Source organism: Mercenaria mercenaria, chromosome 16 (assembly GCF_021730395.1).
Source record: "Mercenaria mercenaria strain notata chromosome 16, MADL_Memer_1, whole genome shotgun sequence".
Lineage (NCBI taxonomy): Eukaryota > Metazoa > Mollusca > Bivalvia > Venerida > Veneridae > Mercenaria > Mercenaria mercenaria.
Window position 1 is genome coordinate 24,896,555 of NC_069376.1, and position 26,754 is coordinate 24,923,308.

At 35.1% G+C, this 26,754-nt stretch overlaps 1 protein-coding gene across 2 annotated transcripts in view; it reads right to left on the reverse strand.

Moving 5' to 3' along the window:
* Positions 1–1,575: 1,575 nt before the first annotated feature.
* Positions 1,576–26,754, reverse strand: part of LOC123541112 (uncharacterized) — a 37,404-nt gene continuing 12,225 nt past the window's right edge. For both annotated transcript variants that reach the window (XM_045326510.2, XM_045326509.2), the window contains exons 3-12: positions 24,480–24,572; positions 23,916–23,970; positions 22,460–22,610; positions 20,309–20,449; positions 19,591–19,726; positions 19,145–19,306; positions 17,635–17,858; positions 17,199–17,331; positions 11,293–11,378; positions 1,576–9,189 (exon numbers count right to left, since the gene is read on the reverse strand). In XM_045326510.2, coding sequence (XP_045182445.2) covers positions 8,986–9,189; positions 11,293–11,378; positions 17,199–17,331; positions 17,635–17,858; positions 19,145–19,306; positions 19,591–19,726; positions 20,309–20,449; positions 22,460–22,610; positions 23,916–23,970; positions 24,480–24,572 — 1,385 coding nt within the window. In that variant the 3' untranslated portion in view covers positions 1,576–8,985. The remainder of the gene's footprint in view (positions 9,190–11,292; positions 11,379–17,198; positions 17,332–17,634; positions 17,859–19,144; positions 19,307–19,590; positions 19,727–20,308; positions 20,450–22,459; positions 22,611–23,915; positions 23,971–24,479; positions 24,573–26,754) is intronic.

Here is a 26,754-nt window from a genome sequence, read left to right on the forward strand (position 1 = left end):
TGTTACATATGTGGGTGTAACATGTAAGTATGGGTGTTACATATAAGTATAGGTGTTACATAGAAGTATGGGTGTTACATAGAAGTATGGGTGTTACATGTAAGTATTGGTGTTACATATAAGTATGGGTGTTACATATAAGTATGTGTGTTACATATGTGGGTGTAACATGCAAGTATGGGTGTTACATATAAGTATAGGTGTTACATGGAAGTATGGGTGTTACATATAAGTATTGGTGTTACATAAAAATATAGGTGTTACATAGAGGTATAGGTGTTACATTGCACTTGGTTTGTACATATTATTCCAGAGGCAGATTCAAAATTTTGGGTTTGTGTAACAGATTTTCCACAGGTACAGGGTATACGTGCAGAAAACTAAATGGAATCCAATGGTAATTTGGCCTGTTGACTTCAAATGAATTATGCAGTGTGTGTACTGTAATAATAGTTTAAAACCCTCATTTCAATTAGCTATTACATACTAATTAATATTTAATAACTCCGCTAAATTTCAAATGGAACCTGAAACTTCCATATTGACGTCAAATTTCAAATCGGTTGTGTGACGTCAGTTTCATGTATGTCAACATGTATAAAAGTTCTTTTATGATATTTTCAATTTCACTTTGGCTTAAAAGCATATCTTTATCATTTATATAATATTTTTAAGTGAAAATGTATATGTGATAAAAAGATTATTAGATTTGCATCAAGAAATAAATTATGCACACATTCTTTTGCAGAAAGATTGAGCTCCTAAAGTCTCGCAATATTTCCGCTGCAGAACTCGTGCATATTTCTGGATACAAATTTAATAACCTATGAATATTTCAGATTTCTATAAACTTCTGTAACTGTGCCTCGTGTAATTTTGGACATAATGTTAGACACAAATTCAGACAGGACACGGGTTAGCTTTGTAGAGACCTAGAGGAAATCTTTTGAAAATAATTGCTTGTTCTTTGCATACTTTCTAAACATACTAAAAGGGGCCTTAGTGGCTGAGTGATTAAGTTTCTGTTTTTGAATCACTTGCCTCAGACCGCAGGGTGTCAGTGATTATGCCTGATCTTACTCCACTCAAAAAAGAAAAGAAAAAAGAAGTTTGCATAATTTATGACCTATAATACATTGTAATTTGTATCAGAGTGAAGTTAAACCCAACAACAGAATACAAACCTTTTAAGACTTACAGAATAAGATTTCATATTGAACCTTTACTCCTGGGTCAACTCCTGTTCATATGGGCTCTGAACTATAATTGTAAATCAGATATTAAACCATGCAAAAGCATTGATTATTAAGAAACAATCATGAACAGTCTGACACATCTTTTCCAAAACTTTCCTACTCTTTGAAATATTAATTATAATGCAAATGATTATGCATTTTGTCTTTCTAATTATGAAATGGAAGTGATGACAAAATCCTCAAACCTACAGTATCTTCACGGATACAAGTTTTCAACGTACAAACTTGTACGTTGAATAAGAAACACTTTTAGACTTGAGAAAAATGCAATCACAAGAACTTTTTGTTCAACTATAAAACAAACAAAAACATAGTAACTGTTATTCTATATGTTTATTTTGAAATACAAGTTATACCACTTCTACTCTGTAACTACATTATACAGGTAAATGACCACAGAACTAAAGGAATGGATAAGCATTAAATGTATATACTTGAACATATTCAAATGGAATATTACCCTATCCCAGTTTTCAGGTGATATAATTTACTTCCTAACTGACTAAGACATACTTAAACAAATATTTGGCATGGAAACATGTGTATTCAATCTACTTGTAAAAAATACAGGACATATTCATTTTCTGTCACTTTTATAAGAATTATGGCCCTGTTTGTATTTAGAAAATTTGAGTTTCTTGGTTAAAAGTTTTGTTTAGGACCTCCTTTTCTCGAAAACTATAAGAGCTACAGCTTTGAAACTTTGCATACTTGTTAATCATCATTAGGAGACTTTGTAAGCCAAGACCCATATCCCTGATATGCATTTTGTCAGAATTATGGCCCTTTTTATACTTGGAAAATTTTATTTTATTGGTTAAATTTTTTGTTTAGGTCACCTCTTCTCAAAAACTATAAGAGATACAGCTTTGAAACTTCGCACACTTACCACCTTTAGGGAACAATGTAGGTCAAAAACTGTAACTCTAACCTGCATTTTCTCAGAATTATGGCCCTTTTTGTACTCTAAAATTTGAACTATAACTTTTCTTACACATTGTCCAGCATTTGCAGACGAGCGATGGCACCCGTAGGCGATGCTCTTGTTTTTATATTGCTAAATACAAACAGGGCCATAATTCTTATAAAAGTGACGTCATTACCTCATAGATTTTTTTCAAAAAATCAGACGAGCTAAAACAACAAAAAAAGTTACTATGTTTCGAAAATCATTAATGCATAGGATTTAAAGTAATATTTTGCTGTATGCTATAAAATACAGTGATAATCCAAATGAATATTTAAAAAAAGTTTTGATTAACTTTGTGCTACATACTAATACTGTATGAATGACTAGGCAATGAATCTGTTTGTTTTTTTGCTCTTTTTTTTGTATCAAATTATATTATACCAGATTTATATATAGCATTCTTTTCATGATAAACACATTCAGAGGTGCTTTATATACAAAGACACCACTCAGGAAGCCAATTCATCCTCTAAAGGTAAAGATTCAAAGCGATCTGACCATAGGCACAGAGCGAAAAAAGCTCCTAAACAGAAAGATCTCATTTAGATACAAACATAACGGGCTAATTCAGCCCAGCTCTTTGTGAAGAGACAGTACAGTTCTGTAATATGCCCGATGTGTAGCAACGATACACACAAAGCCGTCTTTCCTGGGAAGAACCAGTAGCGGCCTCAGTTAGGTGAGAGACACTGGAGAGCATCTCATAAATTCCCAGTGCCTGGACAGTGATTCAAACCCTAGACCACCTTTTTCAATATTACTGGTCAATAACACTCTTAAAAAAACACTCTGCATTGAGAGTCAAGCGCGTAACCACTAGACCTCTTTCAATATTACTGGTCAATGACACTTTTAAAATAATGTTAAAATAGTCTTTTATTCAAATGCATTACATCAAGGTAAATTCCACAACAGTTACTGCTTTGTAATAAAAATCCACTATTGCTTACACATTAAGGGTTTTTGGAGACATACAAAGAAAAAGTCTTCTATGATTTATATACTATCATAAATACATACTTCATGTTTGAAATATTGTTTTGCTGCTACACGTGTGACCAGTAATATAACATCTACTTCTGTGCCGTTTAACACACACACTGAAGGCTTTTTGAGACAATAAATCTCTGCGACTATGGTCGCCTACATTTCATATCATTACAGATAAATTAACACACTTATAGGATTCATCCTGTAAATACATACACACTTTCTGTGTAAAATTTTAACAGCTAGAAATATGTGCATAGAAATACATTATTCATCTACTCTAGTGCTATATAAATAATGACACCTTGTCATAACTTTTATAATTCTGACTCCCCAGAAAGTATGTTTCAGGTTTGTCACCGCTAAATATACAACCAAAACCTTAACAATCCTTTTTATAAAAAATCGTTTTCGCAGAGAGAATGGTACAAAAATAGTTGTTATGAAAGTAATACTGTTAATCTAATGACTAGCTAAAATCAAGCAGAACACCTGTTTTATGAACCCATGTTTAAATTTAGCAGCAGTAAAGCATTGTTTGAAATATTCACACAGACATATTATACAAAAAGAGGTTATAATAAAATTTCTTGTATTATACAGATAAGACTAGTGCAGAAATAAAACGTAAAATTAAAAGCAGTTACCCACAAAATATACTTTCTAAAGGCAAGACTTGACAAAAAAAAAAAGAATGTAAAATGATATATGAACTAGAACAATATTTAAACAAACCAGGTATACAACTAAAGTATATAACTAAAACTTGTAGTGAAAGCATCTGGCTACAACAGTGTAGAAGCAGGTTAAAAACATGAAAAAAAAATCAAATCAATGCAACAACAAAATGGCAGAACACATTGTGGGTGATAAAATTATGGTTTTGTATATAACTGAGAGGAATTTTTCACATACAAAATTACAGAAGCATTTTTACAGCTCCTTATGAATAAAATAAAAATATGTGGTGTATAAATGTCTGAAAAATATGATTTAGTAAGTACATTTTTGTACTTACTGCTAAATGATAGAATTTCTTAAGAATAAATAAGATGTGTGCATTTTTTATATAAAAATAAAATTATCATCTTATATTTTACTTTTCTTGCACACCAGACTAGCGTTTCCGGTGATTTTACCCATGCCAGCAAAACCCATCTAACACCTCCCATGCCGAATGACTCTTGTGCTGTTAAGGACAACTAGCAATTCATGCATTGGATATGTAACATACGAAAAAGATCACCGACAGGTACTTTAATAGTTTCTCTCCATCCCTTATAGCATATTTCTCAATTCAAATTACGTTAGTTTACGGTAAGAACATACCGTTATGCTACAAATGATAAAACTAACAGGAACTTTGTTATTGTGCGTCACTGAAACGTTATGACGTCACTTCTGCTTACCGACGTTAATTTCCCGTGTTTTGTGTACGTACGTACTCTACTACAAGAAAGAGTGCATTTCTATTTGCTTTATTTTATTTTTTGTAAAATATGGTACACAAAAAAGTCTGTCAGAATAAAAAGCTTACATGTATACGATATGCAAGAAAAAATATCAATCATGCGTTTATGAATCGGATAGAAATATCCGTCCCTCGGCCACCTGCGCATGGGCAGTAACTCGGCTAGCCTTGTTACTGCCCAATGCGCAGGTGCCCTCGGGACAGATATTTCTATCCGATTCGTAAACACATGACAGATATTATTAATCTCCATAAATTCACAGCATTTTGAAAAAGTCAAATACTATGATATTTTACAGCAACAATTATAATAACGTAAATGTAAGATATGCATCAAAGAATTACCAACAATTTGAGCATAAAAATATGCAGCTAAAAACGAGATATTTACTTGAATTAAACTACACGAAACCCTTTCTCTAATCCTTACCCAAAAAAATAACAGATAATAATCTGTGCTCATCAAAGTTGTGATGTGCCTTTATACAAAATTTTGCACAGATGAAGGAAGCTGGAGATGACATACACTTCTAATGTGCTCTAAGCTCATTTTACAATGGCAGAGTTAAAAAGAAAATTGACCCAGAATTTTATGTCTACCATCTTTTTGGCATAACAGAAGGACAATTACTCTATAGACTATCTATTTTGAAAAGGAAAAATATATGAATGACCCTTGTTTAAACTATTGGCACAAAATTAGTTTGTAATTTTTAATGAAAAATGTCTATACATGTAACTTAAATACCATGTCAATTTATTTGGTTGTTGAACAACTAACATAATTACACAAAGATAGAAATATTGATAAACTATAAGACTAAACATAATTATATAAATATTTACAAAAAAAATTATAGCGTAACTATACTGCATGTCATGTTAAAATCTGCAGAATACGAGACTTATCACAACATTATCATTATTACACTAAACATACATCACATGCTGTTAGCTTACACTGTACTGACTGTAAATACATTTCATTTTGTTGTATTGGCTTAAATAGCTACATGGATTTCAAAAAAAATGAGGTTGTTTTTTATTTCGTTGATTCACTGGCCTCCAAAAAAATCAGCCTCCTACAAATAATGATTAGATCTACACAGTATATCATATCAAATATAACAGTTACATTAATGTAAGATTATAAAAACATACATGGGCTTTTGATTTGCGCTCTGCATAAAAAGCATGTACCTATACATGATGACTGTAAAATCAGACATTTTGATTTGACCAGAAATTTTAAAAAAGTACAAAAACGTAAGGTCTAATCTTTGAATAGAACAAACATTTTTCACCTAAATAATGAGTTGTGCCATGAGAAAACCAACATAGTGGCTTTGCGACCAGCATGGATCCAGACCAGCCTGCGCATCTGCGCAATCTGGTCAGGATCCATGCTGTTTGCTTTCAAAGCCTATTGCAATTAGAGAAACCATTAGTGAACAGCATGGATCTGCGCAGTCTGGTCAGGATCCATGCTGGTCGCAAACCCTCTATGTTGGTTTTCCCATGGCGTGGTTCATATTATTATTAAACTCATGAGTTCATCAAAATATGCATAATTCATAAAAATCAGAGCCTTGCAAGTATTTATATTTTACAGTAAATCTTTAGGTACAATAATCATTGAAAAAAAATTACCTAAAAAGGTTTGCCCTAACAATCAAAAGAGTAACAAATCACATCTCCTCCATCAGAAAATGTTCTATATACAAAATCAGGCAGAAAGTGAATTCCTCTACCTTTACCTAATGTGGAGAAGTTTCTTGTGGTTGAATATCATACCTACTAGTACCAAGGTTAATAAATTGTGTGTTGAGACAACCCTTAGAATGCACTCTTGTCATTGGTCAATTTCAAGAATAATTTTCAAATCATCCAATCAGATGCTTGAGATTACAGACTGGTCTCCAAACTCAAATTTATAACCTTGGACCAAGGATTCCATTCCAGATAAATGGTTAATAAACAGAATGATAATACTTAAGGTAGTTCTGCACATTCATGTCAATTAATATTTTATGTAAACTTTGATTAAATTGGAGTCTTTCCGAGCTTTTGTTCATGATTAAAGAGACTGGCTAACTTCAAGCTGATTTTATGGCCTCAATGGATTTGTTTCAAATGTCATAAATTTTGGTCTTATATCTAAGAAAGATAGAAGTGTTGCCCACTTTAATAATAAGTACAAATGTTGCCATTTAATTGTAGTATGATTCAAATTTCTGTATACCAGATACCGGCTTTATCCTGTTTTAGGGATGACATTCTGCCATCAGTATACCAGATCCTGGCTTTATTCTGTTTTGTGGATAAATGACATTTTACCATCATGTCTGGTGTTTCAAATGTGCAGAACTACCTTAACTGTAAGACAACTGAAACAGTAAAATTAAGCATCATAAAACTGTAAAACTGAGCCATATTTGGGTTTATACAAGCTCAATGTTATGATCTTAGTCTGATAAAAAAAACACACACGCTGCAATGAGACATACAAAGTATTGTAGCACCATCTATTAACAATCCATATAAAAATATATACACATGGTTTAAACCCTGTTGCCAGGCAATAAGATAAAATTGTAAAACTACTCTGATGGTAGAAAAAATAATTTGAGTTTATAAAAATATGATTATGAGCCACGCCATGAGAAAACCAACATAGTGGCTTTGCGACCAGCATGGATCCAGACCAGCCTGTGCATCCGCGCAGTCTAGTTAGGATCCATGCTGTTCGCTTTCAAATTCTATTGCAGTTACAGAAACCATCAGCGAACAGCATGGATCCTGATCAGACTGCGTTGATGCACAGGCTGGTCTGGATTCATGCTAGTCGCAAACACACTATGTTGGTTTTCCCATGGCGCAGCTCATATATTATGCATACATATGTCCTCAGCCTTGTACAGTTTTGCATAGGTAAAATAAAATAAAGTAGACAGATAGACCTCTATTGAATTTCGCAGAATTTTTTGACATATCAGAGCCTATTACTATTAATTTGTTTTGTGAACTTTAAGTCAACATTTCAAGCCAATTTTGAGCTAAATTTTGTCATCAGTCTTATACCGGTAATACTTTGTTTAAATTTCAAAGAACCTTGAGTAAGAGTAAAACATTATTGAAAGAAAGAGTAGGTCTCATTTTTATCCTTTAAACTCTGGAGTATAAACAAAAAAGTTTCAATCTAAAATCTATTAACTGTTAAATTGTTTAACATCACTTAAAATTAAACAATTTAATATGAAACTGTTTAATTGCTGAGATAAAAAAAATAACACAGACCTTTAATTTCTTTAATCTTTAGTTCTGTAGACTGACAAAATCAAATTCCACTAAAATTAGTTCCAAGCAAATATTAATGATTCCACGGTAATTTTTATACTTATAACCAAATCATTATAAAAAAATCAAGGTGGACACTACACACATTTAAAATCTCAAAACTGATAATGTAATATGGTAATCAAAAAGAAAATCAACCTAAAATAAAGAGACAGTCCGTGCAATAAAGTTATTAGTTTCTAAAATGACTGGAATAAAACAAGAATATTTGGCAGCATTCCAAGTCTGAGTCAGGTTTTACACCATTACACCCCATCCAAGCTCACCCACAAACCCCCAAAATAAAAGATTTAGAGAGAGAGTTTTTAAAAAAGCTTATAGCTTTCTACTCAATCCTATATGTTTGTACATTTAACAATATACTGTAACAGATGTATTTATGTCAATAAAACAATGTTTAAACCAAAAGATTTTCTTTTTTGCATTCTAAACATTAACTTATACAATTTGTTTCTTAAAATTTCCTTAGCCACCCTCTGCTTTGCATCCATGCACTCTCCCTACCATCTCAAATTACACAGCATCAGACAACTGTTACAATACTCTACTCATCAGCAATATCTAAAGTCTTAAATAAAGTGATGTAATAATTCCATGACTGCATACAGACAGTCTCTGGCTTCACTTATTACAGTAATGGATTACATATAGCACAAGTCCTATGAATACTAAGTAATATCACTATTGAGCAACCAAACAGTTTGAGAAGCTTCCTGAAAAACAATGATTATCTTAATACAACCAATAATGTTACCTTAAATGTCTGATGAAGTGTTTTCAACAAACACCATTGTAAAATATCTGTGTACATTTATAGAAGCAAATATGACACTGTATCCACCACTGAATTTTGGAACATTACATAAAATGTAACATATATTCTTAAACCCTATTATATTTCTTTTCTACGATTTACTACCCTGCAGTCTCTGCTTTAATATTTAATCAAGACTTATCCCCAATGTCATTCTAACCAGATCCAAGTACTCATCTGGCACCTGATTGGCTGTCTGTTCAAGGTCAAGGTCGACCGTGTCTCTATGGTGATCTGTGTTGTCATGGTGTATGTCATGGTAACATAGAGAATCAGCAACATCGAAGTTATAGTGATCACCAGTGGCATCAGCATAATCAGTTCCAACATGCTGCAAAATATTAAAAAGCATATTACCGACAATGAATCAAGGTAGTGGTCCTGTGAATTAAAGGCAATTGGCAAAATATATGAGCCGCGCCATGAGAAAACCAACATAGTGGCTTTGCCACCAGCATGGATCCAGACCAGCCTGCGCATCCACGCAGTCTGGTCAGGATCCATGCTGTTCGCTAACAGTTTCTCTAATTGTAGTAGGCTTTGAAAGCGAACAGCATGGACCCTGACCAGACTGCACAGATGCGCAGGCTGGTCTGGATCCATGCTGGTCGCAATCCCACTATGTTGGTTTTCCCGTGGCACAGCTCAATTATGTATTCTCCATACAAGATTTCAGCATTCTCGTTTTTTTAAGGAAAGCCAAGTACATGTTATCAAAGAATACCAGATTGTTTAACGTAAACATGAAAATCACACAGAAATTGCCAATTGCCGAGTCTCATTATATGTTCCTTACCTTTAATTACTCTTTTCTTTATGAATATAAAAACAGGTGAAAAATTAAAATGATAGTACTCAATGCTATTTATATAAGTAAATGTGATATTGAGTTACCTCATAAGCCCAGGGAGGTGGGTGTGAGCCTTACAGGAACAATGATGGTAATAATCTTGGGTAAGACACAACCTTTTCTGCATCTTCATAAGGTATATTCCATTTAGAATACTGGTAATCACAAGTCATCATTATGGGTTTCATAAACTTGTTTCATAATCAAGAATCAGTATACAGTATATATTGGACAAATGATTTTTTAATGAGACATTGTCCTAGTCTGATTTTGGGCAGGTTGGTGCAAATGGCAGCATGGGTTTTGTCAACAACATTGATGAGGTAACAACTAACCCAAATGTTCAGAAAATCCTTAATGGAGTTACAATACACTTACTGGACACAAAACCTGATCTGTAAAATGAATGACATGTAAAATGAATGACAGACAATATGAAAACTACTCAGCAATAAGTAGAAATATATGTTAAAGGGAAATGAAAATTTAGCTCAGCTTGGAGGTTTCATTTACATTTTATTAGGGATGGGAACGAATACTTAAAAATCAATATTCGGTTTGCCATATTCTGCTCGTTTAATGGAAGCTTTAAATACTTATTAAGTGATTGGCATATACACAATATATTCCGTTGTTATAAACGTGAATAATCGTAATAAATAAGGACTGTTGGATAAAATGGCAAGGGCTGTTTTTTTCAGTCAAGATACGGGAAAATAAAAAAAATGATAATTTCATTTACAAATGTGGATGCATAAATCAACATGTCAACTTTTATTCAAGTGCAGCTTATACAGCTACAAAAAGTATCACAATATTTAAACTACATAATTTATCAAAAAATATACAAACAACTTTTAAAATTTTGTCAAATAAAACAGGCGCAAATTAAAATGAACAAAAGATAAAATGGCATCACATTTACGCGTTGCAAAATGTTAATCCGTAATGATGACCCCTGCCAATTATGCACTGCAATTTTCTAGTTAATCGGACAAGTTTTGACATGCCTCACATTTACGCCTGTTGCAAACTGTTAATCCGTTATGGTGGCCCTTGCCAATTATGTATTGCAATTTTCTTGTTAATTTGACAGTTTTTGACACGCGATAAACAAACATGACAGAACAAACGGTTTTATTCTGCATAATTAGTGTGCTAAGATTGCTCAAAATCAACAATACCTATTTTGACAAAAAAAAACTTAACACTAACTTACGAATATTTGAATTTAACTTTCACATTCAAATATTCGGCCGATTTTTGAATATTCGAACATTCGTTCCCATCCCTACATTGTTCATTAGACTGAAATAAGGGTAAGAATGAGGAAGGCATGCCATAAATCTACACGGTTTTCTTCATCTTCTGGTGAATGCATGCTCATTCCAATGTGCAGCAATATCTAGAGTAAGTGTGAGGCTGGCCTACCAAAAATCAGTATAATACCCATTTTCATGTTGTTACCAATCATAGGTGGTGTCCATATTTTCAACCTTTACAAGTACTGTACGATGTATGTATTTTAATACTATTTGTAACCAAAGGATTATATGCATGGCCTTTAAGAAAGAATAATCGTACCTGATGTACAGGTTTAAAATCCTCGGGAAATAAAACAGCCACAATTTTCTTCATGAGGTTCTTCTCAGATTGCACATCCCCTATTGCTGCAAAAGAGGAGATTACACAATACTCATATTTCATTAAATAAAAAGAACAAAATGTACCATATCTGTACACATTAATAAAAGTTATGTTTGTTATGTTTTTGGTTTAGTGCTATTTTTCAACAATATTTCAGTTAGTTATACGTAATTAGGCCATTAACCGGCCCAGTGTTCCTAGATTCTGAACAAGTACTAACCTGTTCTTGGCAAGTAACTGAAAATTTCTCTACATGAATCAGAGAGGGAGGACACAATGTCTTTTATCAAATCATCATGGATAACATACCTCTCACTTGGATTCAAACTCCTTAGATCTGCCATCTTCCAACTGAGCTAAGCGGGTGGGCTTATTTAAATTTATGGTAAAACCTTTGTTACTATTTGCTGTCATTTAAAGGTATTTCTATATTTAGCTCTAGTGGCCCCTTGAACAAATTTGTGAGAGGACCTTATAATGATGCTACAGACCAAGTTAGATTCAGCTCTATCTAGTTCATGATAAAATGTATTTCTTTTTTAGCTCTAGAAGTCCCTAAAAGGGGCTAAGTGCCACCATCTGATCAATTTGGTGGAGCACCATAAAATGATGCTACAAACTAAATTTGATGAACATCCATGAAAAAGTTCATGAAAATAAGAGCTGTCACAGGAGACAGCGCGCTCGACTATTTCGATGCTGGATAATGAAACTGGGCACATCTGAGGAAACTGGAGCTGTCACTAGAGTATTTAATGACTCCAATGGTGGATGAAGATATTGCACAATAGCTTGAGTCTGTGTCAAAAATATGAAGTAATAAAAGAGGTAAAGATAATGTGTATAAAAGAGCACCGCCTTGCGGGTGCTGATGCTCATCTGATTTTTTTGTATAACAGAAATATTGTACTACCCATGATTTTCGAAGTCTAAAAAGGGCCATCATTCTTGCAAAAAGCAGGACAGAGTTATGTTTCTTGAAGTACAGCGTCCGCTTATGATGGTGAAAAACTGTTGCAAGTTTTAAAGCAATAGCTTTGATAGTTTATGAGAAAAGCTGACTTAAACATAATACTCAACCAAGAAAACTGATTTTCTAAGTCCAAAAAGGACAATAATTATTGCAAAAAGCAGGATGGAGTTATGTTTTTTGATGTACAGGGTCAGCTTATGATGGTGAACAAGTGTTGCAAGTTTCAAAGCAATAGCTTTGATAGTTTAGGAGAAAAGCTGACCAAAACATAAAACTTAACCAAGAAATCTGATTTTCTAAGTCCAAAAGGGGCAATAATTCTTGAAAAAAGCAGGATGGAGTTACAATTCTTGAGGTTCAGGGACAGCTTATGATGGTGAATAAGTGTTCCAAGTTTCAAAGCAATACCTTTGATAGTTTATGAGAAAAGTTGACCTAAACATAAAACTTAACCAAGAAATCTGATATTTTCTAAGTCCAAAAGGGGCCATAATTCTTGCAAAAAGCAGGATGGAGTTATGTATCTGGCTGTACAGGGTCAGCTATTGATGGTGAACAAGTGTTCCAAGTTTCAAAGCAATACCTTTGATAGTTAAGGAGAAAAGCTGACCTAAACATAAAACGTAACCAGGCAATGCAAGAGTTATGTACCTTGTGTCATATGATATGGGTGATAAGGTGGAACAATTTTTTAAGTTTGAATCAAATCCATTAAGTAATAACTGAGATAGAGTGAAAGTGTATCAAAACTTTAACCTGAAATTCTAAATAAAAAGGGGGGATAATTCATGAAATATTGGTGCAAGAGTTATGTCCCTTGTGTCATATGATGTGACTGAAGATGTTGAACAACTGTTTTAAGTTTTATTCAAATCCATTTAGTAATAACAAAGATATAGTGATAGTTCACCAAAACTTTAACCTGAACTTCTATGTAAAAAGGGTGTTAATTCATTAAATATTGGTATCAGAGTTATGGGCCATGTGTCATATGATGTGGGAGATGATGTGAAACAACTTCTTTTAGTTTGAATCAAATCCATAGATAGAGTGAAAGTGCATCAAAACTATAACCTGAAATTCTAAACAAGAGGACCATGATGGTCCTGAATCGCTCACCTCTTCCCACATGACCCAGTTTTGAGTATGACGTCGTTTTTTCTATTATTTGACATAGTGACCTAGTTTTTGAGCTCATGTGACCCAGTTTTGAACTTGACCTAGATATTATCAAGATAAAAATTCTGACCAATTTTCATGAAGATCCATTGAAAAATATGGTCTCTAGAGAGGTCACAAGGTTTTTCTATTATTTGACCTATTGACCTAGTTTTCGAAGGTACATGACCCTGTTTTGAACTTGACCTAGATATCATCAAGGTGAACATTCTCACTAATTTTCATGAAGATCTCATGAAAAATATGGCCTCTAGAGAGGTCACAATGTTTTTCTATTTTTATACCTACTGGCCTAGTTTTTGACCGCACGTGACCCAGTTTCGAAACTGACCTAGATATCATCAAGGTGAACATTCAGATCAATTTTCATGAAGATCCATTGAAAAATATGGCCTCTAGAGAGGTCAAAAGATTTTTCTAATTTAGACCTACTGACCTAGTTTTTGACCGCAGTTGACCCAGTTTCAAACTTGACCTAGATATCATCAAGATGAACATTCAGACCAACTTTCATACAGATCCCATGAAAAGTATGGCCCTCTAGAGAGGTCACAAGGTTTTTTTATTATTTGACCTACTGACCTAGTTTTTTAAGGCACGTGAACCCAGTTTCAAACTTGACCTAGATATCATCAAGGTGAACATTCTGACCAACTTTCATGAAGATCCATTCAAGGGTATGGCCTCTAGAGAGGTCACAAGGTTTTTCTACTTCAAGACCTACTGACCTAGTTTTTGATCGCAGTTGACCCAGTTTCAAACTTGACCTATATATCATCAAGATAAACATTCAGACCAACTTTCATACAGATCCCATGAAAAATATGGCCTCTAGAGAGGTCACAAAGTTTTTTCATTATTTGACCTACTGACCTACTTTTTGAGGGCACGTGACCCACTTTCGAACTTGACCTAGATATCATCAAGATGAACATTCTGACCAATTTTTATGGAGATCCATTCATAAGTATGGCCTCTAGAGAGGTCACAAGGTTTTTCTATTTTTAGACCTACTGACCTAGTTTTTGACCGCACATGACCCTGTTTCGAAACTGACCTATATATCATCAAGATGAACATTCAGACCAACTTTCATACAGATCCCATGAAAAATATGGCCTTTAGAAAGGTCACAAGGTTTTTCTATTATTTGACCTACTGACCTAGTTTTTGACCGCACGTGACCCACTTTCGAATTTGACCTAGATACCATCAAGATGAACATTCAGACCAACTTTCATACAGATCCCATGAAAAATATGGCCTCTAGAGAGGTCACAAGGTTTTTCTATTATTTGACCTACTGACCTAGTTTTTGATGGCACGTGACCCACTTTCGAACTTGACCTAGATATCATCAAGGTAAACATTCTGACCAATTTTCATGAAGATCTCAGGAAATATATGGCCTCTAGAGAGGTCACAAGGTTTTTCTATTTTTAGACCTACTGACCTAGTTTTTAACCGCACGTGACCGAGTTTTGAACATGACCTAGATATCATCAAGATGAACATTCAGACCAACTTTCATACAGATCCCATGAAAAATATGGCCTTTAGAGAGGTCACAAGGTTTTTCTATTATTTGACCTTCTGACCTAGTTTTTGATGGCACGTGACCCACTTTCGATCTTGACCTAGATATCATCAAGGTGAACGTTCTGACCAATTTTCATGAAGATCTTGTGAAATATATGGCCTCTAGAGGTCACAAGGTTTTCTATTTTTAGACCTACTGACCTAGTTTTTGATGGCACGTGACCCAGTTTCGAACTTGACCTAGATATCATCAAGGTGAACATTCTGACCAATTTTCATGAAGATCTTGTGAAATATATGGCCTCTAGAGAGGTCACAAGTTTTTTCTATTTTTAGACCTACTGACCTAGTTTTTGAAGGCACGTGACCCAGTTTCGAACTTGACCTAGATATCATCAAGATGAACATTCTGACCAACTTTCATAAAGATCCCACAAAAAATGTGACCTCTAGAGTGGTCACAAGCAAAAGTTTACGGACGGACGCACGCATGGACGACGGACGCCGCGCGATCACAAAAGCTCACCTTGTCACTTTGTGACAGGTGAGCTAATAAAAAGGGGTGGCATAATTCATGAAATATTCGTGTGAGAGTTATGGCCCTTGTGCCATATGATGTGGGTGATGATAAGGAATAACTATTTTAAGTTTAAAGCAAATTCATCAAGTAATTACAGGGATAAGACGAAAAAAGAGAAAATGTAAAAAAGTGAGGATGCGGAAAGATGCCTATGCTGGGGTGAGTAGGATAGCTCTCCATATACTTTGTATAGTCCAGCTAAAAAACTGTTTAAATGTGTTTCTTTTTTCAGCTCTAATGGCCCCTAAAATGGGCCAAGTGCCCCAATTAGAATAAATTTACCTTATAATAATATTACAAACCAAGTTTGATGAAGATGCATCGAGCCACTCATGAGAAGAAGTAATCTAAGAATTATCTATTTTTAGACCCATCAGCCCCTAGGGGCCAGACTGAATCATTTGAATAAACTTGACAGAGGTACATGCCAAGATGCTACTGACCAAGACTGGTATAAATCTGACCAGTATGTGTCAATTTAATTAAAAGACACATCCACCTAAACAAATAGCTTACCCTGAACAAAGTTCATGAGAGCTTAAAATAAACTAGATGCCCACCAGCAACATGTCGAGCCCAACAGCTGTCAAGAGGACTGAGAGTTGCACACGACACTGTCTCACTGAGGCAAACATTTATGCCAAATATAAAAAAAGATTGCAAAAAGTTACAATATAAGTGATTTATAGTAGCAACAAAGGGAAGTAAATCTTTAAAAAAAAATTCTAAGTCTGCACAAAAATCCTTACCAGAACAGATAGGTCAAAAGACACCTCAAAATTGGATGTAACACTCATGTTGTACTACAAAAAAGTGGTCTTGATTTTTCCCTATGACCAGTATTAAAAAAGTTACAATATAAGCTATTTATAGCAACAACAAAGGGAAGTAATTCTAGGTTCTTGCACATGACACTCCGTCTCATGATGGTGAACAATTGTGCCAAGTACCATCAAATCCTTCTATGCATGAAAAAGAAATGCTCTGGACAAAGTCATTCTTGTATCTGACCGTTGACCTCTAAGTGTGACCATGACCTTAGATCTAGGGACCTGGATCTTGTGCAAGACACTATGTTTCATGGTGGTGAACATTTGCCAAGTTACAAAACTCCTCCATGCATGAAGAAAAAAATGCTCCGGACAAAGTTGTCATTCTTGTATCCTTTGATCTCTAAGTGTGACCTTGACCTTAGACCTAGGGACCAGTTTCTTGCGCATGACACTCCATCTTATGATGGTGAACAATTGTGCCAAGTTACATCAAAATCCCTGCATATATGAAGAAGAAATGCTCCGAAAAGTCATTATTGAATTTGACCTTTGACCTGTGTGACCCTGACCTTTGAGACAGGAACCTTGGGTTTGTGCATGACACAACGTCTCACTGCGGTTTACATTCATGCCAAATATAAACAAGACTGCATGCCAAAGTTACGGTCCGGACAAACAAATCTGGGCTCGACAAAAACTGTGCTACGCTAGATTAAGTATTTTTGGTAAGATTTGTTTTTTCTTTTTCATTCACGACATGATACTTGTATTTGTTTTCTTGAAACTACAAAAACTTTACCACTGTCAAGTCTGCTTTTCACAAAATTCTTGTATTCTTTAACATCAGCAGGATGGACTACTTTCATCGCAGCATCCATAAGACAAAATAGTTCCTTCCTATCATCAACACTCATCTGAATCCACTCTGTAAACTGTTAGAATGCAAAAAACATTTTTTCTGAATGAGGCTTAAATAAACTGATTCCCTGAGAAAAAAAAATACAATTCTGCTGTTAATTATTTCACTGGTGTTTGAATATAAAATCTAATATGTAACTTTGCTTCCCCTAGCCTGGCATGTTTTTTCTGTGACAACTCATTACATTAAGCTCCAAAGTTGGAGTATCCATTCTACTGTTTAACAAGCTAATTCTTTTTCTGAATTACCATATCAAAATTCATAGTGAACTGTTTACTTCAAAAACTGTTTCTTTTTTCATATAAATAAAACTTGCCTCTTTAAGTTTACTTTTCCAGTTGTGTTGAAGATCCCATGCATTATCGAACTCCAGTCCCCCAGTATACAAGGCACTGAACAGCCGCAGCACCTCCGATATGTCTGCCTTAAATCCCCGGAAGTTCAGTCCATTTTGATCCTCAAGTTTGTTGGCCAAACCAAAATCAAGAACTTTGACTCCCAATTTGTCTGAGGCTGTTTTCTGCACCATAACATTACCACCTTGTGAAGAATAAAATATGTCAAAGAATGAAAGAATACTTAGTCTGGTACAGTACTGTGCTGTTGTTTATGAAGGAACCAACAGTGTCAGATCAGATGTTGTTTGACATAGTTTATTTTTTTATAAAGTCATGATAACTGCAAAATAATTTTATTTCATGGGAATGAAATTTTGTGGTTTTGAACAAAACAGCTATTTCCTTGGAAACTGAATTGATGGATTTCTATTTTAAGAGATAAATTCTATAATGAATGAGACCTAATTTCATGGATCAAACCCTACTATGAAATCCATGAAAATTAGCTAATTTACAGCTCGCACGGTTAAATATTACTATGTTTGATAATAAATTTAAAACTTATCACAATATATGACAAGATCAGTGCCAAACCGTCACAAAATAAGCCCTTTACAGGAAATTACTTCTGACTTTTAAAATACTTCTTATTCAGCAGTCTAGTTGTCACTTTTCTGAATTTTGGGTCGAAAGCAACTAACACTCCTCCTGGTTATCGAACTTGGCCAAGATAACATGCCAATAAATATTCTGAGTTTGCAGAACTTTGGAAAAGAGGTGCTAATTAGACACTGTCAATTTCCGCAATTTTTAGTAATTCAGGGGCCATAACTAATGGCTGACTGGGACTATCTGGTTAGTTATTAAACTTGTCTGAGATATAATGCCCATTAACATTATGATCAAATAAAGTGAACACTGGATATAACCTACACAAGTTACAGAGCAGACACTGTCAATTTTTGCAATTTTGAGTGATTAAAATAACTTGCTGATTTTATCAAAGAAAATTATTTTAGTTATCGAGTGTTCACTGTCAAATTTTGACTGATTCAAGGGCAATACCTCTGGAGATACTGGTCCAAACTGGCTGGTAATCGAACATGGAAGTGCAATTTAGTTTTGATACAAAAAACTCATAGTTATTGTGCAGACACCAATTTTTTCTAACCCACTATACCGCCCGCCCAACCATAAAAGGGTGAAAACTTAATAGGTCCCATTTTTCAAACAGGCAAATAAAAAGTTCTTATTAATGACATATACTATTGGTCTTATATTTGAAGAGACATCAGAGAAAAACCTTGTAACTGAAAAGATGGAAAGGTGGATCAAAATTTCAAACAAAAGGGTAAGAATTTGATGGCCTTGGCCCGATTCCCTAGGAGAACTAGATAGTTGTTCATCATGGAAGTAAGCTAAAAAAAACTTCTCCTAAAATTGACATTAATACAAATTTAAACCAAAATTCTACATAAAATCAATCACCATGTAAATCGTTATGAACCCATCCTCGGCAATGCATCTGTGTGATAGCTTCTAGTGCCCCGTCTAGCACATACAGTGAGAATGGCTTTACTAGTGACCTAGTCATTTCACTTTCATAAAATCCTTCCATGTGTTCATCTATAATACTGCGTAATGTTTTAGCTGCAACAAAGTAGCATTTTTAGCAATAAAAATTTCAAAATTTGACATCTTAACATATGGCAATGTTTAGAAATGGGATAAATATTCAGCACACTTCCTACCAGTTTACTGCACTGTTTTTTGGTTCGTTTATTGAAGAAAATGATATCTTATACTATCTAAGTTAATTTCAATCTTGCTAACTCAATCTGATAAATGCCTAAAAGGCAAAATTTACTTTGTTGTTTGAGTGATTTAAAATATCAATCTGTTTAAACTTATTCTAGATATCATCAGTATATTACCATTTTTTAAAATCTCCATGTGTATAGTTACTTTGTTGTTTTCAATTTTGAAGAGGTAGAGAGAAGGGACACAACCAGTGTCAGACATGTCTACCCAACACCTTACCTCCTCTTTACGGAAATACGAGATCATCATCTGTAAAGGAAAGTGAGAAATACAAACCAATCATCTTTAAATTTTGTTTGCTAAAACCGAATAAAGTAAATAATGACAAAACTGTCTTTTATAAGATCACAATATGTTATCCACACCTGCAAGTGGAAAACCTCTACACATAGACAAAACTGTATGCTGAAATTGTCCATTCTTTTTCAGATTATGGTTTTTAAAAAGAATGTTTACATTTTTTGACATATACATTTTAATATTGTGAATACACACCAGGTGGCCTGGTAGTAATATGTTTGACGGTCAGTGTATTGGTCCAGAGTTCAAATCCCTGACCAGGCACTGGAAATTTCGGAGATGCTCTTAAATGTCTCTCACCCAGCTAAAACAACTAAGTGGCCAGTACTAAAGGGTATCAGTGCTATACACTAGTCATATTAAAGAAGCAGGCAGACTTTTTGCAAAGAGAGAGGCTAAATTAGACAGACATGCCTGTATCTAAAAGCTCTCTTTCTCTCTCTGTCCCTCTCAAATTACAAGATAAGGGGTTTGGGTGATAAACTATGAATTACTTTCATACAGCCTAACAGAAAAACAAAAAATTATTACAGTTTTGTAAGCATGCTCCTGGCCTGTCTTTCTATCTTTGACAACCACAATATCTCCCGCTGCATTTCCGCTGCCAAGTATCTTCTTTGTTTTCTCAAATTCATGCCCTAATCTATATTCTTTTGTTGGTGACAGAGAGATCTGAAAATTAAATGAGCCACGCCATGAGAAAACCAACATAGTGGCTTTGCAACCAGCATGGATCCAGATCCACACAGTCTGGTCAGGATCCATGCTGTTCGCTGACAGTTACTCTAATGGCAATAGGTTTTGAAAGTGAACAGTATGAATCCTGACCAGACTGCATGGATGCGCAGGCTGGTCTGGATCCATGCTGGTCACAAAGCCACCATGTTGGTTTTCTCATGGCATGGCTCAAACTGATTTTCAACAAACAAATTTACTTATTGATAAAATGTCACAGTGAAGATATTTTTTGCAGAATGAATAATTAATTCAATGTTACCATAAATTGATATCAAACTTTTTGAAAAAAAAACTCTTATCATAAAATGCATGCTGAAAAATCAACAGATCAATACTTAAAAAATAAAACCGCAAAACCTTAAATTTGATCAATGAAATCAGTATATACATAGGTTTAAAAGAATATAATAACTTGTTTATTCTGGACATGGTTTACAACTGGTCTTACTAAGTAATGTAACAGAAAAAACAAATATTGATTATAGCCGATATATTTCTGAAATAATATATCCCAAATAGTGATTTTGTTGTAGAATAAATCCCTGCAGTTCAGTTTATTTGTTTTGGGTTTAATGCTGTTCTTCAACAGTATTTCAGTTATATAATGGAGGGCAGTTAACCTAACCAGTGTTCCTAGATTCTGTACCGGTGCAAACCTGTTCTCCACAAGTAACTGCCAACTTCCTCACATGAATTAGAGGGTGAGGACGAATGATTTTAGACACATCATCTTTTATCAAATCATCACTGAGCACATACCCCTAACCTGAGGATCGAACTCTCGACCCCGTGATCCATAGATCTGCACTCTCCCTACTGAGCTAAGCGTGCAGGCTTCACTGGAGTTCAGATGTGTAGGAATTACTTAACAAAGAAACAGTCTGAGGGATATAACAATATGCATCAAACAATGGCTGTTTGAGATATATTATTTTGGTTCTTACACAATATCAAGGACTACTGTCTATAAATTTGATGATATCCACCAAATGTTAGCATGTTTTGTGTCATGTTCATTTTCAGTACACCGCTATGACATCTGACACTATGACATCTGACACTATGACATCTGACACTATGACATAATAATTGTGACGTACCAACTGTGACTTTGTTGCATAATAACATAAAACTTACAATCTTCTTTCTTTCATAGGGAAACTAATCCTGTCCTGCTAGAATAGGGAAACTAATCCTGTCCTGCTAGAACAGGGAAACTAATCTTGTCCTGCTAGAACAGGGAAACTAATCTTGTCCTGCTAGAACAGGGAAACTAATCTTGTCCTGCTAGAATAGGGAAACTAATCCTGTCCTGCTAGAATAGGGAAACTAATCCTGTCCTGCTAGAATAGGGAAACTAATCTTGTCCTGCTAGAACAGGGAAACTAATCCTGTCCTGCTAGAATAGGGAAACTAATCCTGTCCTGCTAGAATAGGGAAACTAATCCTGTCCTGCTAGAACAGGGAAACTAATCTTGTCCTGCTAGAACAGGGAAACTAATCCTGTCCTGCTAGAATAGGGAAACTAATCCTGTCCTGCTTGCTAGAATAGGGAAACTAACCTTGTCCTGCTATAATTGGGAAACTAATCTTGTCCTGCTAGAATAGGGAAAGTAATCTTGTCCTGCTAGAATTGGGAAACTAATCTTGTCCTGCTAGAATAGGGAAACTAATCCTGTCCTGCTAGAATTGGGAAACTAATCTTGTCCTGCTAGAACAGGGAAACTAATCCTGTCCTGCTAGAATTGGGAAAACTAATCTTGTCCTGCTAGAATAGGGAAACTAATCCTGTCCTGCTAGAATACAGTATATATGTACTGTAAAATAAACACTTCTTTTAAAGCTGTTACCAATTACATGTATACATAGAAGCTGTTACTTGAACCAACACAAAAATCTATACACATGTAATAGATCATGATTTTTTTTTCAACAACCTCTTACTTTAGTTTTGTCCAATACAACACCAGCAGGAGGCTTCTCTGACTGGAGATAACCAATCAGCTCCAAGCATGCATCGACCTTGACCTGAATGTCAGGGTCAGATTTTGGATGAGCAATAACGTTAGCATTTGATCCATCCCAGAAGATTTTCCTGAAATATTTCCATAGTATAAAATATATAACACGAGCTGTCTCCATAGGATGACACATGACCCCGATGGCACTTTGAATGAATAGTTATGGCCGATGTTAGAGTTTAGGACCTTTGACCTACGAACCTGGGTCTTGCGCGCGACACGTTGTCTTACTGTGCCACACATTCATGCGTAGTTATTTTAAAATCCATGCATGAATGACAAAGATATGGACCGGACACGCCCATCATTGCACTATTATGAAATATGACCTTTAACGTCTAAGTGTGACCTTGACTTTTGAGCTACGGACCTGGGTCTTGCGCGCAACACGTCGTCTTAATGTGGTTCACATTCTTGCCAATAATTTTAAAATCCATGCATGAATAACAAAGATATGGACCGGACACGCCCATCAATGCACTATCATGAAATATGACCTTTAACGTCTAAGTGTGACCTTCACCTTTGAGCTACAGACCTGGGTCTTGCGCGCAACACGTCGTCTTACTGTGCCACACATTTATGCGTAGTTACTTGAAAATCCATCCATGGATGACAAAGATATGGACCGGACACGTCCATCAATGCACTATCATGAAAAATGACCTTTAACGTCTAAGTGTGACCTTGACCTTTGAGCTACGGACCTGGGTCTTACGCGCGACACGTTGTCTTACTGTGGTACACATTCATGCCAAGTTATTTGACAATCCATCCATGGATGACAAAAATATGGACCGGACACGAAAATTGCGGACAGACCGACAGACTGACAGACCGACAGAGGGTTCAAAAACTATATGCCTCCCTTTAGGGGCATAAAAATACAGAGAGCTTTAACTATGACTACATTTCAAAATCCCTGCATGTAGTGAAAAGGTCTTCTACAAATTGTCTAATAAATGAATGTATCACATGGCTCCTAAAATAAATTGCTAATCAATTGTTTGTGCTATTGACAGGCCAATATTTCAGCAAAGTAAATGTATATTAGTAAGTGGTTACTTCTTTTTTTTATAGTTCTGGTTAATACTGTGTCTGATTTCATTATCAAGTTATAGTGTGAACTAGTGAAAACAAGCTATACTGTGAAAACTAGTGAAAATAAGTTATACTGTGAAAATCAGAGAAAACAAAATATCAAGGTATTACACAATCTACAGAACACACTTTAGTTTTAAAACAACTTTCTATATTAAGTGCAGTTGGATTTTCTTATGACAGGCAGGCAAACACTTTGTTTCACAGCCATAATCAATGCTGAGTAAACAGTAACACAGAAATGTGCTTTACAACTGAAAACAAAAACTGTCACTTACTTGGCAGCTTTATATTCTATCTGCGCTCGGCCCTCCGAATCTGTATCAATAAGAGCTGTAAAATATTGCAACAATTTGATTAAAATAAAAAATTTAGGACACCCCGCGATATATTATCAATATTATTATCATAATATCATACTGACTTCATGATTAACACATTCAAAGGCACTTATCGTAGCGTAAAGGCATCCACTAAGTCATCCTCTACTAGTACAGGCACAGAGTGATCTGACCTGAGAAGGTCAGAGGGAAAGAAAGACCTAAAAGAACAGACAGAGAGAGAAGTTCTTTAAGATACAGGCCTGTCAGGCCAACTAAGTTTAGCTCTACGAAAAAACTATCTGCTTCTTTAACGTGCCCAATGTATAGCACTGAAACAAGTGAAGCCATCTTTCCTGGGAATAACCAGTACAGGTCAGCCTATAATGAAAATCATTTCCCAATTAAACCAAGTCTATTTCATAAAACAGCATTCAAGAATGGTGAGAAATCACTATGGTATCTTTGTCAGACTTTTACAGTGTAAAAGGAGTTAACTATTTACATATAAAGAACACATACCTTCTCCATTTGAAATACTCCTGAGCAGTACCCCAAGATTCTCTTGTGTACCAGGGGACAAGTTAGCAATATTCCGGGCCAAATCTGCACTGTCTGTAATATATATGATACAAAATTTCACTGCAACAAGAACTATTATGCTTGAGTTTGGGTAAAGCATGTTTTTAACAATTTTTTTTTAGTAATATAAAGATGATGTCTACATATCGAGGGCTGAGCGCGAAACTATTGTATCTTGTTCTTTATCTATATACAGTTACAATAGTTTCGCGCTCAGCCCACGATATAGGTATGAGAACCAGCAATTACATGTATTTAGTACTGCTTCTTTGAAATATCACTCCATAGACATATTACATGATACCCCACCCACTCAGACTATAATGACAACCTGCTGACCAGTCTTACAGAACTCTCGTCTTGTTGAGTATCATATGAAGAAACAACTTCCCTCATTTTTTATGAAGCACAGTTGAAACTTGATATCTCGAACTCACATATCTCAAAAATTACAGATATTTCGTGGACATTTTCGAGTCCTGTATCGAAAATATGTGCACAAAATATCATTAATGAGCCGTGCCATGAGAAAAACAACATAGTGGGTTTGTGACCAGCATGGATCCAGACCAGCCTGCGCATCCACGCACTCTGGTCAGGATCCATGCTGTTCGCTAACAGTTTCTCCAATTCCAATTCCAATTCTCCAATTCCCATAGGCTTTAAAAGTGAACAGCATGGATCCTGACCAGACTGCACGGATGTGCGGATATGTTGCTTTTCTCATGGCATGGCTCATTTTAAGTCAAATTTCAGTTATCTTAAATTAAGGTAGTTCTGCACGTTTGGCTCGAATTTTTTTCTACAATGTAGATTTTGATAAAACCCTGATTTTTCAAAACTTCAGAATATACTTAAAAAAACTCAGCAAATAAAAAAGATAGGGTCGTGTGTTTGATTTTTTGCTAGATTGATCGGAAAAATTTTGACCTCACACAATTTTTCATTATTACGATAATGGAAGTCTATGGGAAACTCACAACTTTCATAACATTTTCGCAAATAGATATTTTTCTACAATGTAGATTTTAATGAAACTTCTCACAGTAGTAAACAAGAGCGCCGCCAAGCGGGGCAATATACGCCTGAAGGCTTACATCATAGGATCGGAGCAAAATTTTAAGAACTTGACTGTTGTAGCCCCAAAGGACTGGAACAACAAAAGGATAACTTCAAAAAAACAAATCTAAGTCCACAAAAAAAATATTCAAAGTCTACAAAAAAATCCTTATCAGGTACAGGTATGTAAAAATACACCTTAAAATTGGAGGTACCATCCATGTTGTACCACAGAAAAGTGGTCTCGGTTTTCCCCTATGGCCAATAATAAAAAAGTTTCAAAATAAGCTATTTATAGTAACATAAAAGGGAAGTAATTCAAAAAAACATTACTGTAAGTACAAAAAAGAGATCTGCCAAATAAAAACAAGAGCACTCCAATGCAGAGCAATATACACAAAGCAAAGTCATATATGACCTTTGACCCTTAAGTGTGACCTTGACCTTGAAGTGAGTCATCCGGAAGATGCACTCTGCACATCGTCTTGGTGTGGTGAACATTTGTGTCAAGTTTCTTTGAAATCCTTCAAGGGGTTCAAGAGTTACAGAGCGGACACGAAACAAAGTGATATGACTTTTGACCCCTAAGTTTGACCTTGACCTTGAAGCAAATCATCCGGAACATGCGCTCTGCACATCGTCTTGGTGTGGTGAACATTTGTGTCAAGTTTCTTTGAAATCCTTCAAGGGGTTCAAGAGTTACAGAGCGGACACGAAACAAAGTGATATGACTTTTGACTCCTAAGTGTGACCTTGACCTTGAAGCGAGACATCCAAAACATGCGCTCTGCACATCGTCTCGGTGTGGTGAACATTTGTGTAAAGTTTCCTAAAAATCCTTCAAGGGGTTCAAGAGTCACAGAGCGGACACGAAATTGCTAACGGACAGACGGACGGACAGACAGACAGATGGACACCAGCATCATAACATAATACGTCCCTTCGGGCGTATAATAAACACATTGTCTATAATGCGGTGAAATAAAATGTATAGGTCAGTGTGCTTATTTTTGAGATATCTGACCATGATTAAAGTGAACCTCACATTTCAAGCTAATTTTCAGACTCTATTTTGAATTATTTAATGTGTCAGATGTTTTAATATCATATTTTAAGTTTAGAAAAATAGTAACAGTGCCTTTGTAATAAATGTGTT